The following is an 11985-nucleotide window of genomic DNA, read 5'->3' as shown; positions in this document are numbered from 1 at the left end:
AGAGATAAATGAATCAAAATATCATAAAAACCAAGACTCTAAGGCAACAAGCCACAGAAGCACAAGACAAAAGTAAAGAAACGGATGGATCCAGTCTAGAAGACCAAGCAAAGAAAAGACAAATTCAAGAAGGAACAACTGTTGTTTTAAGAAAATACTTGTCAATAGTCAGGCAGTTGAAATAAGTTTATGATCTTATAACAGCGGAAAACCGAGAAAATGAGTGTGATTTAGATGTAATTGTAAAATGTATGCATAATTTGACAAGAATAAGTCTCAGTTGGAATCTGCTAGCTTCATCTAAAATTCAGGAACTCGTACCATCCTTCCTGAGTTTACTACATATGTCAAATTTCCTAATAAGATGCATCAGATACTTTTCCTTAGTTTAAGCAAAGACAAATACAGGAACTCATACCATCATTCATTGGTTTAAGCTTGATTCTACATAAGATACTTTTCCCACTTCCTGAATAATTCTGTTTGTCATTTGAAAGATGTAAGTAGTGTTTTAAATGCCAAATAGCGGCACATAGCAGCTGATCCCAAAAACACTGCAGCAAGATAGCAGATAGTTGTTGTTCTGAAGATTTTTATATAATTTATTAAATGAATACTACATACATATAAATTCAGAGAAATGATAAAAAAACTCAAAATTCATGACGTTAACAATAAAAAGTCATATGTGTCTTAAAACATACAAGTAGAAAGCAACAATGGCAGCAACTCGCTGTAGAGAGAAGACAGAACAAAATAGTTGCACTCACTATAGAGACAAGAAGCAGTGAGGCACTCACCAGAGACAACAGAACTCTCTAGCGGGTGCTAGTGTTGCAGAAGCATTTGCCAGAGACACCAAACACAGTCATTAGAGAAAGTCTGAGCAAGGTTTGAGAAGAAACGAGGTCAAAACAACAGAGAAATAAGGGCTGGGTTGGTATATTATAAGCCAAATAATTTTTTGGAAATGAGGTTGAGACACCAGACGCAGTCATCAGAAAAAGGCCGAGCAAGGTTTGAGAAGAAATGAGGTTGAGAAAACAGAAAAAACAGTGTTGGATTGACATATTAAAAGCCAAATACTTTTTGGAAATGAAATCCTTAAAAATTTAAAATCACCCCAAATAAAAGGCTCTAATGTATGTTCAAAGGGCTTGTTTTGGAATCATCCCAGAGTGCCATTATCCTGTCAGTTGCTATTTCGCCTACTATACTGTCTGCAGGGGCCACTACACTTACCTGCTATGCTATGGCAGCAGCCATGGGCCGTAAAGCCACTATAACAGCACTATAATGTGCTACTTAAAACCCTGGATGTAAGAAGACTGATATTGGCATGTACAATTTAAGTTTCCCTTGAAATAACTAAAATGGTTTTCTCCTAGACATCAATCCAAAATTTTAAAGGTTTTGGAAGAAATTAAAAACCAAGCAACTAATCCCAATCTATAGGATTAAATCTATCAAGTAGGAGAAAAGCAAAAAGGACGAGTTTTAATGAGGTGAAAAGTTGAAACCCTGAACCAGAAGGTTGTTAAATTTAATGTGTGGTAGAAAGTGAAGCTATTTTATCAAGCTATATAAATATAACAATAAGCTTTTACATTGAAGATAAAGACCGAGTAAACAGTAGCGGGTTCACTCAACAACTAGTCATGAAACCCAAAACAAAAACCAATATCTGATGTATTGCCATATATCCATTATCCCCAAAAATAAAGCTCACTCTATGAAGCCAATGCCTCCCAAAATTGAAAATGACCAAAAAGATATATTTTTTTTTTCAAAAGAACCAATTACTTGAAGTGAATGTCATGAAAATATTTTAAACCTAGTTTCAAATTCAAATAAGAGGCACAAAATGCCATAGCACGCCAAAAGAACACAAAAATCACACAAGATAACCAAATAGTGCATTGGGTAGGGACAACAAATTCCATATCCCAAATACAGTAGACAATGAAATGAATGCATCAAGAATTCATTTACAAGCATATGGAGTTATGAACAGAATGCAAACTCAGAAAGGAATAATTACTGAAATTTATGGAGACTCAAAATAACTATACTGCAATTTTTGCTTATCTAAATCATGCCTACCAAATAATGATTAGAGTCATGATTTTTTCAAATCACATGACTTTTTTTTTATTAAAAATTTGGTATAAGATCCATTGACTACAATCTATAGGTAACAAGACAATCTTATGCCAAAGGTGACATACACAAAGAAATACGAAGGCAAACATGAGAGAGATGTATGTGTTTTGAATGGATAGATAAATTACAAGAACAAATCCACAAATGAGGAAATATACCATACAAGGAATAAGGGTAAACCTAGCCGAGGAAGAAGAGAATCGGGAATCAGAATCAGAATCAGAATCAGAACAAGCGAAATGAACTATGGGGATAACACTTACCCACTTTATGCAGGGTTAAGGACAAAAGCATAATTTAATAATTATTCAAAATAAATGATTTAGCTTTGTCCTCCCAAATTAGAGAAGAAAAATTGGGCATTAGGTAGAATGAGATGGAATAGACTTAATAGAGTTTAACCAGCTTGTTCTGTCTTTTAAGAATTTAAACAATGTCAACTGATGAGATTCCATTACATCCCCAAGCATTTCATTTCTGTTCCTACCAACTGTAGCATAGCCTGAGAGAATAAGATGACGAGTAGGAAAATTCAAGAATAGCTAATAGAATATATTAACTTTGCAACTTCCTCACCATAAATGCTATTAGAACTATTCCATAATTGAGGTTATCTTCTAGTAATTGTCACAGACTCACAGTATTTGGAAGCAGTCCAAATCAATAGAAGTGAATGTTATCAAAATGCAATATTAAATATCCAGCATAATAGACATTTGCCTCTTACAAAACCTTGGCAAATACAATAAAAAGACATCCCAAAGAAATTGATCAAACAAACTTCTATAAAGGATTGAATAAGATACAAAATAAACATAATAAAAGGAGAAAGCCAACAAATGAGGGAAATGTTGTAATATTGGTACTATACTTCCTCAATCATAAAATCATCAGCTTCCCGTTTTGGAGTTTGTTAGATGAATACAAACCCAAGGGAAAGATAGCTATGCCTTTTTGTTTGATAGGAACATAGTTTACAACTGTCAAGGAGTGTTCATCATTTCCCCCTGGAATTAATAAGAAAATTGTAAGAGAATTATTTCACTAAATTTTAAAAAAAAATCATGAGAAATATGAAGGTACAATTTAATTTCACTTATGTGTTCATCATTAAAGTTATGCTATCTCGTTTAAGAAGGATCCTCCCTGATTAAAAAAAAATCCTTCATAAATGCATGAATGGAAAACACACATAGAACAAAATTTGAGAAACTGAAGCATACCTAATGTTTTTCTGCTCTTCTTCTTGATGTTCACTTCTTCAGCATCATCAAGAACCAAATTCATGTATTCATCAAAACCCTATTCGAAAAACAACAAAATCACATTATCCTTAGACTAACAGCTTAATTGCTCAAATGACCAACATTTTTAACAACAGTGTGCTGTATACAACTACCCTACCACAGTTAATTCCCCTAGAGAACAGAAAAAGTTCACAAAATTTCCTGAAGTAAACAAATTTCAGATCACAATGTTTTAGATATGACCTCAAATTTTCCAGCCTGAGAATACATACTTAGGAGACTATTGCACACACAGACATTTGATTCCAGTCCAGATTTTACTACCAAACCATGAAGCCCTCTTCCCCACCTCAAATTTTGAGCAGAGCCACACACTGGTAACAAGGCTGAAGTAGTAATATAATCTGTATTTGCATGAGTATAACGCATCTGAGAAAAGTATTCTACAGATTTTTCACAATGACCATTATGTACACTTACAGTAATTATTGAATTCCACAAAATAGTATCACGTTCCTTCATGTCATCAAACACACAAGATGCCTCCTCTATGCTATCACAATTACCAAACATGGAAATAAGGGAGTTTTCCACAGACACAGTAGTATCCAATCCAGATTTGATCACACTACTAAGCACCTGATAACCCAACATTTTATCTACAAGCACCCCACAAGACCTAATAATCGTAGCCATTGCATTTTCATTACAGTACACCCCATCACGCCTCAAACTCCAATAAACACTCATAACCTCCTTTACACACCCATTATAAGCATAACCAACCATCAAAGAAGTCCAAGACACTATATTAGGTTCCTCAATCTCCTTAAAGACCTTGTCAACCTCAGCAACCCAACCAAATGTACCATAAAAGTGAAGCAAACTCGTTCCAACAAATACATCACACACCAAACCGCATTTGATCATATGGGCATGAACTTGAAATGCCCCTTCAGTCATGCACCCTTCAGCCATGCCCCTTCAGTCATACACCCCCAGAAAGCATGTTAAAAAAATGGACCACACCAATTGCGAGAGCCTCAACGTGGAACATGAAAGAAGGTTGAAGATGACTCAAATGTTCACTCATCCATTAACATTTTTCCTCCTTCACGTTCACACACACAATACCATCAAAACACTCCATAACAAACATGTTTTCAAAATAGAAACAAAAACAAAGCAAAATCAAAATTAAAGGCAGTAAAAATAAACACTACCATCACAGTTTCACATTACTAGCCAAAAAAATAGAATAATAAAATAGGGTTATGGAACCACGTCAACAAAGCTACTGTTTTTTCGGAACTAACAACATTTTTGTGGATAACCATTCTCTCAAAACATAATGAACATCATTTTAGGTCAAAACACAGTGACACAAACATTCAAAGAATCGCGGCAGAGACGTACCTTAATCGCAGTGACTGAGAGTGAATGGAAAGACACACAAGTTGCAGTGACAATCGCGGTAGAGACGAAGTCCTTTGCGGTAGTCGCAGCTTCAACGGCAGTGGTACCTTCAGCGCAGCTTCAATGGTAGTGGTAGCAAGAAGAAAGAGGAAAAAGGAGAAAGGGCAATGTGTTTGAGTGCAAGGAGAAAGGACAAAGGAGAAAGGTCTGAGCGCGAGGGGCCTAAATTTTAATTTGCATGTGTTTTAATTTATGAGAAGAGTAACATCAGTTTTTTTTTAAAATAACCGATGTTAGCTGAGTTAGTTAACATCAGTTATTTAAATAACCGATGTTAATATCAAGTCCTTAACATTTTTAACATCGGTTATTTAAATAACCGATGTTAACTAACTCAACTTATTTACAAAAATGCCACTGTTTTTCTTAATATTGGTTTTTTAAAAAACCGATGTTAATCGTGTGATGTTAAATCTATATTTTTTAGTAGTGTTTGTAACAAATGATTTTAAAGAAATCAAGTTGTTTTGAAGAAGTTTTTGTCTTTCTTTTTTTAGGGTGGGAAAAATAAGTTTTTCTTGTTTTTTAGTTTAGCCTGAGCAAAAAAGTTTATCACATTCTCAGGTTTAAATGAAGTGACATTTGATTCTTCGATAAAGTAAAGGGGAAGGAATGCAACTTTAATTTAATTAAAAAAGGAACTCTTTGATAGGTGCACCTTTCTTGTGCCTAAAGATCAAGAAGATTTATTGGAAAGGAATATACATTTATATATAAACCCGCTCAATGCACGGATCAATTTCTAGTTTAAATAAATTATTATGACTCATTACAAGTTATGACAACTTCGTTAGGGCTCTATAAATTAATCACTCAATCGTAATAAATCATGCTACCTCGGCACGTTTCCACTACTTCAAACTTTTCTTCTTTTATGCTAACTTGTGATCCTTCCAATAGTTCAATCACTTTCCTTAAACATACCTAACTTTAATGAGACTGAAAGCACAAGCCTCATTGGACACGCAGGCGTAGCCAAGATTGAGAATGGAACCACAGTGCTCAATCCATTCCTCAATAATAGTGTTGGATGAGCCATCTATGGCCAACCTTTGCACTTGAACAACTCTTTTAACTGAAATGTCATAGACTTTTCTAGTCGTTTTTCATTCACTATGGACAAGCACACTAAAACCAACTATGGTGACGGCTTTGCCTTCAATATGGCACCCTTCACTACTATAAAAAAAAAAGGGCTTCAACGATGGTCCAAAGTGAGATACAACGACGTTTTTCGCCCGTCTTAGAATGTAACATTGTTGAAGGTTACAAATTACAACGACGAGTTTGAAAGCACCGTCTTAAAAAGTAAGCATCAAAGACGGTGCTTACCTCAACACCGTCTTTGAATGTAAGCATTCTAAGACGTTGTTGACATAAGCACCGTCTTAGTAAGCTGACATTCAAAGACGGTGCTGACCTAAGCACCGTCTTTGAATGCCCACTTTCAAAGACGTTGCTGAGGTAAACACCGTTTTTGAATGCTGACTTTCAAAGTCGTTGTTGATGTAAGCATTGTCCTTGAATTCAATATTATTTTTAATTATTGATATTTTTTCTGATTCATATCCCATCAGAAAAAATATAAATAATTAAAATAACATATATTCGCATGATTGTAATTAATATTAATGCAAAAATTTATTTGATAAATAAATATTTAAATGATAGATTAAATAAAAATAAGAGGTTTATGTATTATTTATATTTAATCTATCATTTAAATATTAATTATTAAATTTTAATATTATATACAACATATTAAGAAAATACTGTTTAGGGATAATTACAATAGATTAAGAAAATATAATTTTAAAATAAATTTTAATAAATGAAGGTAAATTTTAATTAGTTACACGAAATGCATGTGAATTCATTTTCCAACCTGAGAATGAAGGTATCTCAAGCCACGAGCTGCTCCAACTGTAACCTTTTGCCTAGCACACCATGCAAGCTTTTATCCTGGAAATTCAAATGATCCCTTAAATTTTATTTTTATTTTTTTTTCTATATAAATCAATGGGTTTTCCTACACTATCAGTTATTATCAAAGTCAAAAAACTTATCATACATTTGGAACATCAAGTTTATTCTTACATTTGGAAGAGGAAGAGCTATGTTTGCACAAATAGTAAGATCTTTAATGCAGTTCTTGATGAAAGCTCGTTCATATGTTTTTGCCCTGATGCCAATCAACTGCACAAAAAAGAGAATGCAGTGTCAAACACTTAAATTGGAAGTAATTAAACTTCTAATAACAAAAGTAATTTAATTTTTTTGTTAATCCTACGGTAAAAATAAAAGAAAAAGAATGCAGTGTCAAACACTTAAATTAGAATAAACAAAAAAAGAGAACGCAGTGGCATTGATATGCTTCTTACTTACTCTTTATCTCAGTTATCTCATAGGCCATAATTGATTATTCAAAAACTGCACAATAATTGACAAGCAATGGAGAGTAATTAGATCATGAATTAAAGTATTGGAAAATAATTTCATACGACTAACTTTAAATACCAACCAAAAAATGAGTAATAACTTCAAGTTGCTACAAATTCACCTCTAATAAGATGAGTTGATGCAGAAGAAGGAAGAGGATACTTGATGTTGAATTGATGATGCTGTTTTTTTTAATCTGAGTTTTGTACTTGCTATGACTGGCCTCTATGTTTTGGTCTCGTGGGCTCTAGCACGCCCAAACAAATACCAATAAGCCAAAACAAACAAATACTAATTTTAGGAGGTTGCTTTCAACATACAAAGAGAAAAAATAAATACATTAAAGGAAAATTGGACACATAGGTATTAAAAGGAACTGAATAAAGGCATTAAAAGGAATACAAGTATCTAGCATGCATCTGATGTGGATTTATACCTGAATGACTGCGGTATCTTCTCTTGATTCCAACTTAAACACAAATTCTGGATCTTGCAACTTTTGCAAGGAAAATTGCATTACGATAAACAATTCCAGAAACAGTGGTTGATCAACATCACTATTTCCCCCCTGCTGAAGCAGCATGACTAAAGAAGGAGTAATTGGCAAGAGTATAACATTTCTGTTTCATCATTCCCTTAGAGTGTGTAAAGAAAGGGTATAACATTTATGTTTCATCATTCCCTTAGAGAAGAAAATAGTTGTGCTAATTGGCAAACTAAATCAGAAGCTATGCAACATCAATATCCTTTCATATAAGATAATTTCTCATTTAGTCTCCAAACCAAGTTGATTGTTGATGCCATAGGAGTATGTTTTAATAAGCATAGCTAATGTTTTTTTCTCAGCAAAAATAAGATTGTATATTTACACCAAAAGTCACCTTTTCCAAAAATTCCGGCTGTTCCTCATATATTTGCCTCAGCTCATCCAACTACACAATAACAAAATTATCCAAAGTCCAAAAATTAAAAAATCCCGATCAATAATAAAAGGAGAAATTCAATTAAAACTAGATAAAACATTGAAATAATTTTGTAATTAAGTATTTTTATTTAATGTTGGCTCTAATCAGATATTGTATTTTGATATCCCATTTAATAAAAGTTTGTGTTAAAAACTAGCATAAGATAAATTTTCTATTTAGGCTAAATAAAAACTACATATGAAATATATATATATATATATATATATATATATATATATATATATATATATATTAATTTGCATAGTACTTCACGTAACTGACAAGTAAGTCACGAGCTTGAACCCTTGCTCGCACGTCATGTACGCTGGATTGTCCATTCTTTCCGCATCTTCAAAAATAAAATTATATGAGTTTATTTTATCATGAAAAACTCAATATAGTTTATCTTCTAATTTTCTTCTCTGATAAGTATTTACGGGAAAAAAGAAATTATCTAAAAATCATCAATAGAAAAGAAAAAGATGAGAACCTGTCCCTGAATGCCTGCGGACTCAGAGATGAAGTAATAGAGCAAGACAATAGTAGGGGAAGCCAAGACATAGAACAAAAGCCTAAGAATTCCACCAGCCTCAAAGGCCACGAGAGCAAAATAAGGGAAAGAACAGGAGTATGGTTCAACGAAAAATTTAAATAGCACAAGAATTTGTTAACTTAATCACTGCCTTAAAATAAATTTATCTCATGGTTATAAAAATAAATTTAAATAGCATAAATAATGGTGTTGCTTAAAGTGTTATGTTGTAAGTGAGAACTATATAGTATACAGTAAGATTCTAACCTCCAAAGCAATTCAAAGCCATTCGACTTGCATCCCTACTAAATTTCATAATACACACAGAAAGTTAAGTATAGCTCCCCACAATTAATATTTTTACCAATGCGTAATTAGTATACTATGCAGTAACTAAAATGAGTAAATACATATGCATGAAAGAAACAAAAATAAGAAGAAAAATGAAAACATGCCAATTGAGTCCAATCCAAAAAAATGCACTAAAAAAAGACAAGCAAAAACAAAAGCAGGATAAATTGTTTTGGACCAAAAGCCCATATTTAAGCTGTTCACAAAACTATTCACACATCTCTAAACATTCGATAAAGAAGCAAAATATACTATTTTGTGTTGTCTAGCTGCTATTTTGTCCAAATCTGGTTATGAATCAAGAAAAAAAAACTCAAGTGAGTGTATGTAGCTTGCAGCTTTACCTGGAATGAATATTTTCTCATATTGAACAATGAACATGCAGTTAAAACTAAGATGAAAGCAAGGATATATAGGTGCAAATCATTAACCAAGAGTTAAGAATTTACTTACGAACAATCTCTAGGATAGCCATTGATTTCTCTGCAACCCACTTGAGGACAAAGATACCTGCAGTTAATCAATTGAATAATTTCAGTTGAGGAAACACATTTACTTTATGTGAAAAATTCCTAATGCAAGTTACTTACATGAGGTCTCTAACAGACTTGCTTGACCATCTAAAGATGTCGTGATGAACATCATCCTGCAGAAGAAAAAAATCAAACAATGTTCTGAAACATAAAAAGTATTAAGAAATTTATTAGTAAAAGTAAAACCCCACATAGAGAGCTCAACTAGGACTGAGCATACCCGAAGTTAATCCAGAGTGTACGGACCAAGTTCTGCAAATATGGATTGTAAAGAGATACAATAAATGGCAGATCAAGAACATGATAAAATTGCTTCCAATGTATGAGGGATTATCAGTAATAGGAGTCAGGACTTAAGAGCCCAAAAATTATAGAGCAGATCATTCACTATCTTTAAAGTACTGGCAATTACATGCAAGTTAGATATGTTTTCAATTCTTATGTATTTGAACTAATTGTAGAATATTTATATCGCCTATAGAACAATGGTTTGGCCTTGCAATGGACATAATTGAATGCAGAGAATCCACATTTCTTCCTAAAAAATGCAGCACATTAGCTAAAAGATTTCTATTAAAGTTGGCAAGCATTTTATCAGTGGAAAATTAGAATAAAGCTATGAAGGTTTGAAAAGAAAAAGGGAGTAAAAAGGTGAGAAAAAGATGCTAGGACCAATGGGGGGTTCACAATCAAAGAAAAATAAAGCCAGGAAGGCATTGTTAGAGATTGAAAGTAGATTTTAGTTACCCGTTGTGCGTCTCAATGCCTTCAATCTAGCACAGGGCTATCCAGAGCGAGAAGGTGATAATGTGGCAAGGAACCATGGCATGCAGGTCCAAGAAAGGAGGGAATCCCGAGGATTAAGATCTCAACCCAGTGGGCATAAGGCACGGCGAATCCAATGGGCGTATGCTACTCGTGGTGGACACCGTGAATCTTCTCATCCCCCCCAATTGTTGTGTAGAAACCTGTGGAACCAATAATTGGTGTAATCCTCTAGGAGAAAAAAGATAGTGATTAATAAATCAATAAATAAATCTCTTCCCTCGACGAGCGTGACGATGGTGGCGGTGAGGGGAACGAACATGCGTATGACGTCTTTATAGCACTTAAAGGTTTTGGCAAGCGATGAGCGGACTTTCGGTTGGATCTTGTGGGAAGAGACGAAGGAGAAGTGCTTGAATTCGTCGAAGACGAAAGGGAAGGGGACGAGGGATAAGACGAGGAAGAGGAACAAAATTTTGTGGCACTAGAGGAAGTAATCGGACTTGGCGGCAAAGTAGTTGAACTAGAGGGTCTCCGTGAAGGTGAGGTTGCGGCCCAACGCTGCCGCGACCTCTGGGATGGAAGCGTAGGGGAGCATCATCACCGGAACCCTAGGATTGCTGGCGACGTTGGATGTGATGTGAGAGAGGGGAGGGGCCAAGGGAGCGTGTGATTTTTGTGGTGGTGGATGCTGCGCTAATTAAATATTAATATTTATGGGAAATTAAAAAGTAGAATATTCAAAGACGGCCAAAAGGATAAACCCGTCTTTGTAACTTCATATAACTACGACAGTCTTTCTCAACACGACGTTGAAATCATTCATACTCACTTTATAAAACAATTATTTAACAACCGTTTTCGTATGAAATCATTAAAATTACAGGAATGCCACCGTGTATTCTTCAACTACGTTTCTCAGAGACCGTGGTAGTTACTATGTCGTAAAATGCAATATATGTAGTAGTGCTTTCTCTTCCAGATTCTACAAAAATCAGATCAGATGGTAGCACTCTCGGCCTATACAGTGACACCCAAAATAACATCGTTGCTGTCGAATTTGACACTTTTGTGAACGATAATGACCCACCAATGTTGCATGTAGGGATCAAAAATAACTCTCTGGCATCCATCAATTATAGCAGGTTTGGTATTGAGAGAAACTTAGGGAAGATGGAGCATGTGTAGATAACTTACAATGCTTCTGCCAAACTCCTTGCTGTCTCATGGTTCTTTGAGGGAACTAGTTCTTGTTTTTCGCATAGCGCTTCTCTTTTGTACCAGATTGTCCTAGGGGAAATTCTACTAGAGTGGATCAGTACTATTGAGTTTTCAGGTGCAACAGGGTCGTCAAGTGAGGAAAATGTTATCCATTCTTGGGAATTTGCGTTAACCCTGAATTCCATGAGTTTAGAGGTAAAGAGAACACTGTGACATCGTCGTTAAATACAAGTTTCAAGTCAAAGCAGTAGTTTCTGTAGTGACTTGTTCTATTTTTTTGGTGCTCATGGTTA

General features: G+C 34.4%; 1 protein-coding gene and 1 pseudogene across 1 annotated transcript; both read right to left on the bottom strand.

Annotated features, from left to right (window-relative positions):
* Positions 1-3632: 3632 nt before the first annotated feature.
* LOC114383792 (pentatricopeptide repeat-containing protein At4g15720-like) lies at positions 3633-4388 on the bottom strand. Its single transcript, XM_028343531.1, has one exon. The coding sequence runs from the start codon at positions 4386-4388 to the stop codon at positions 3633-3635; it is 756 nt and encodes a 251-aa protein (XP_028199332.1).
* A 6061-nt stretch (positions 4389-10449) lies between these two features.
* On the bottom strand, positions 10450-11098 carry LOC114383540 (annotated as a pseudogene).
* Positions 11099-11985: the final 887 nt, after the last annotated feature.

The sequence above is a fragment of the Glycine soja genome, chromosome 14, assembly GCF_004193775.1.
Source record: "Glycine soja cultivar W05 chromosome 14, ASM419377v2, whole genome shotgun sequence".
Classification (NCBI taxonomy): Eukaryota; Viridiplantae; Streptophyta; class Magnoliopsida; order Fabales; family Fabaceae; genus Glycine; species Glycine soja.
Note: the sequence above shows the minus strand (reverse complement) of the source record. Positions and strands in the feature narration are given on the sequence as shown.

Bases quoted from the DNA above. Each gene is read 5' to 3' on its own strand.
- LOC114383792 (XM_028343531.1), bottom strand. From the start codon at position 4,388: ATGGCTGAAGGGTGCATGACTGAAGGGGCATTTCAAGTTCATGCCCAT.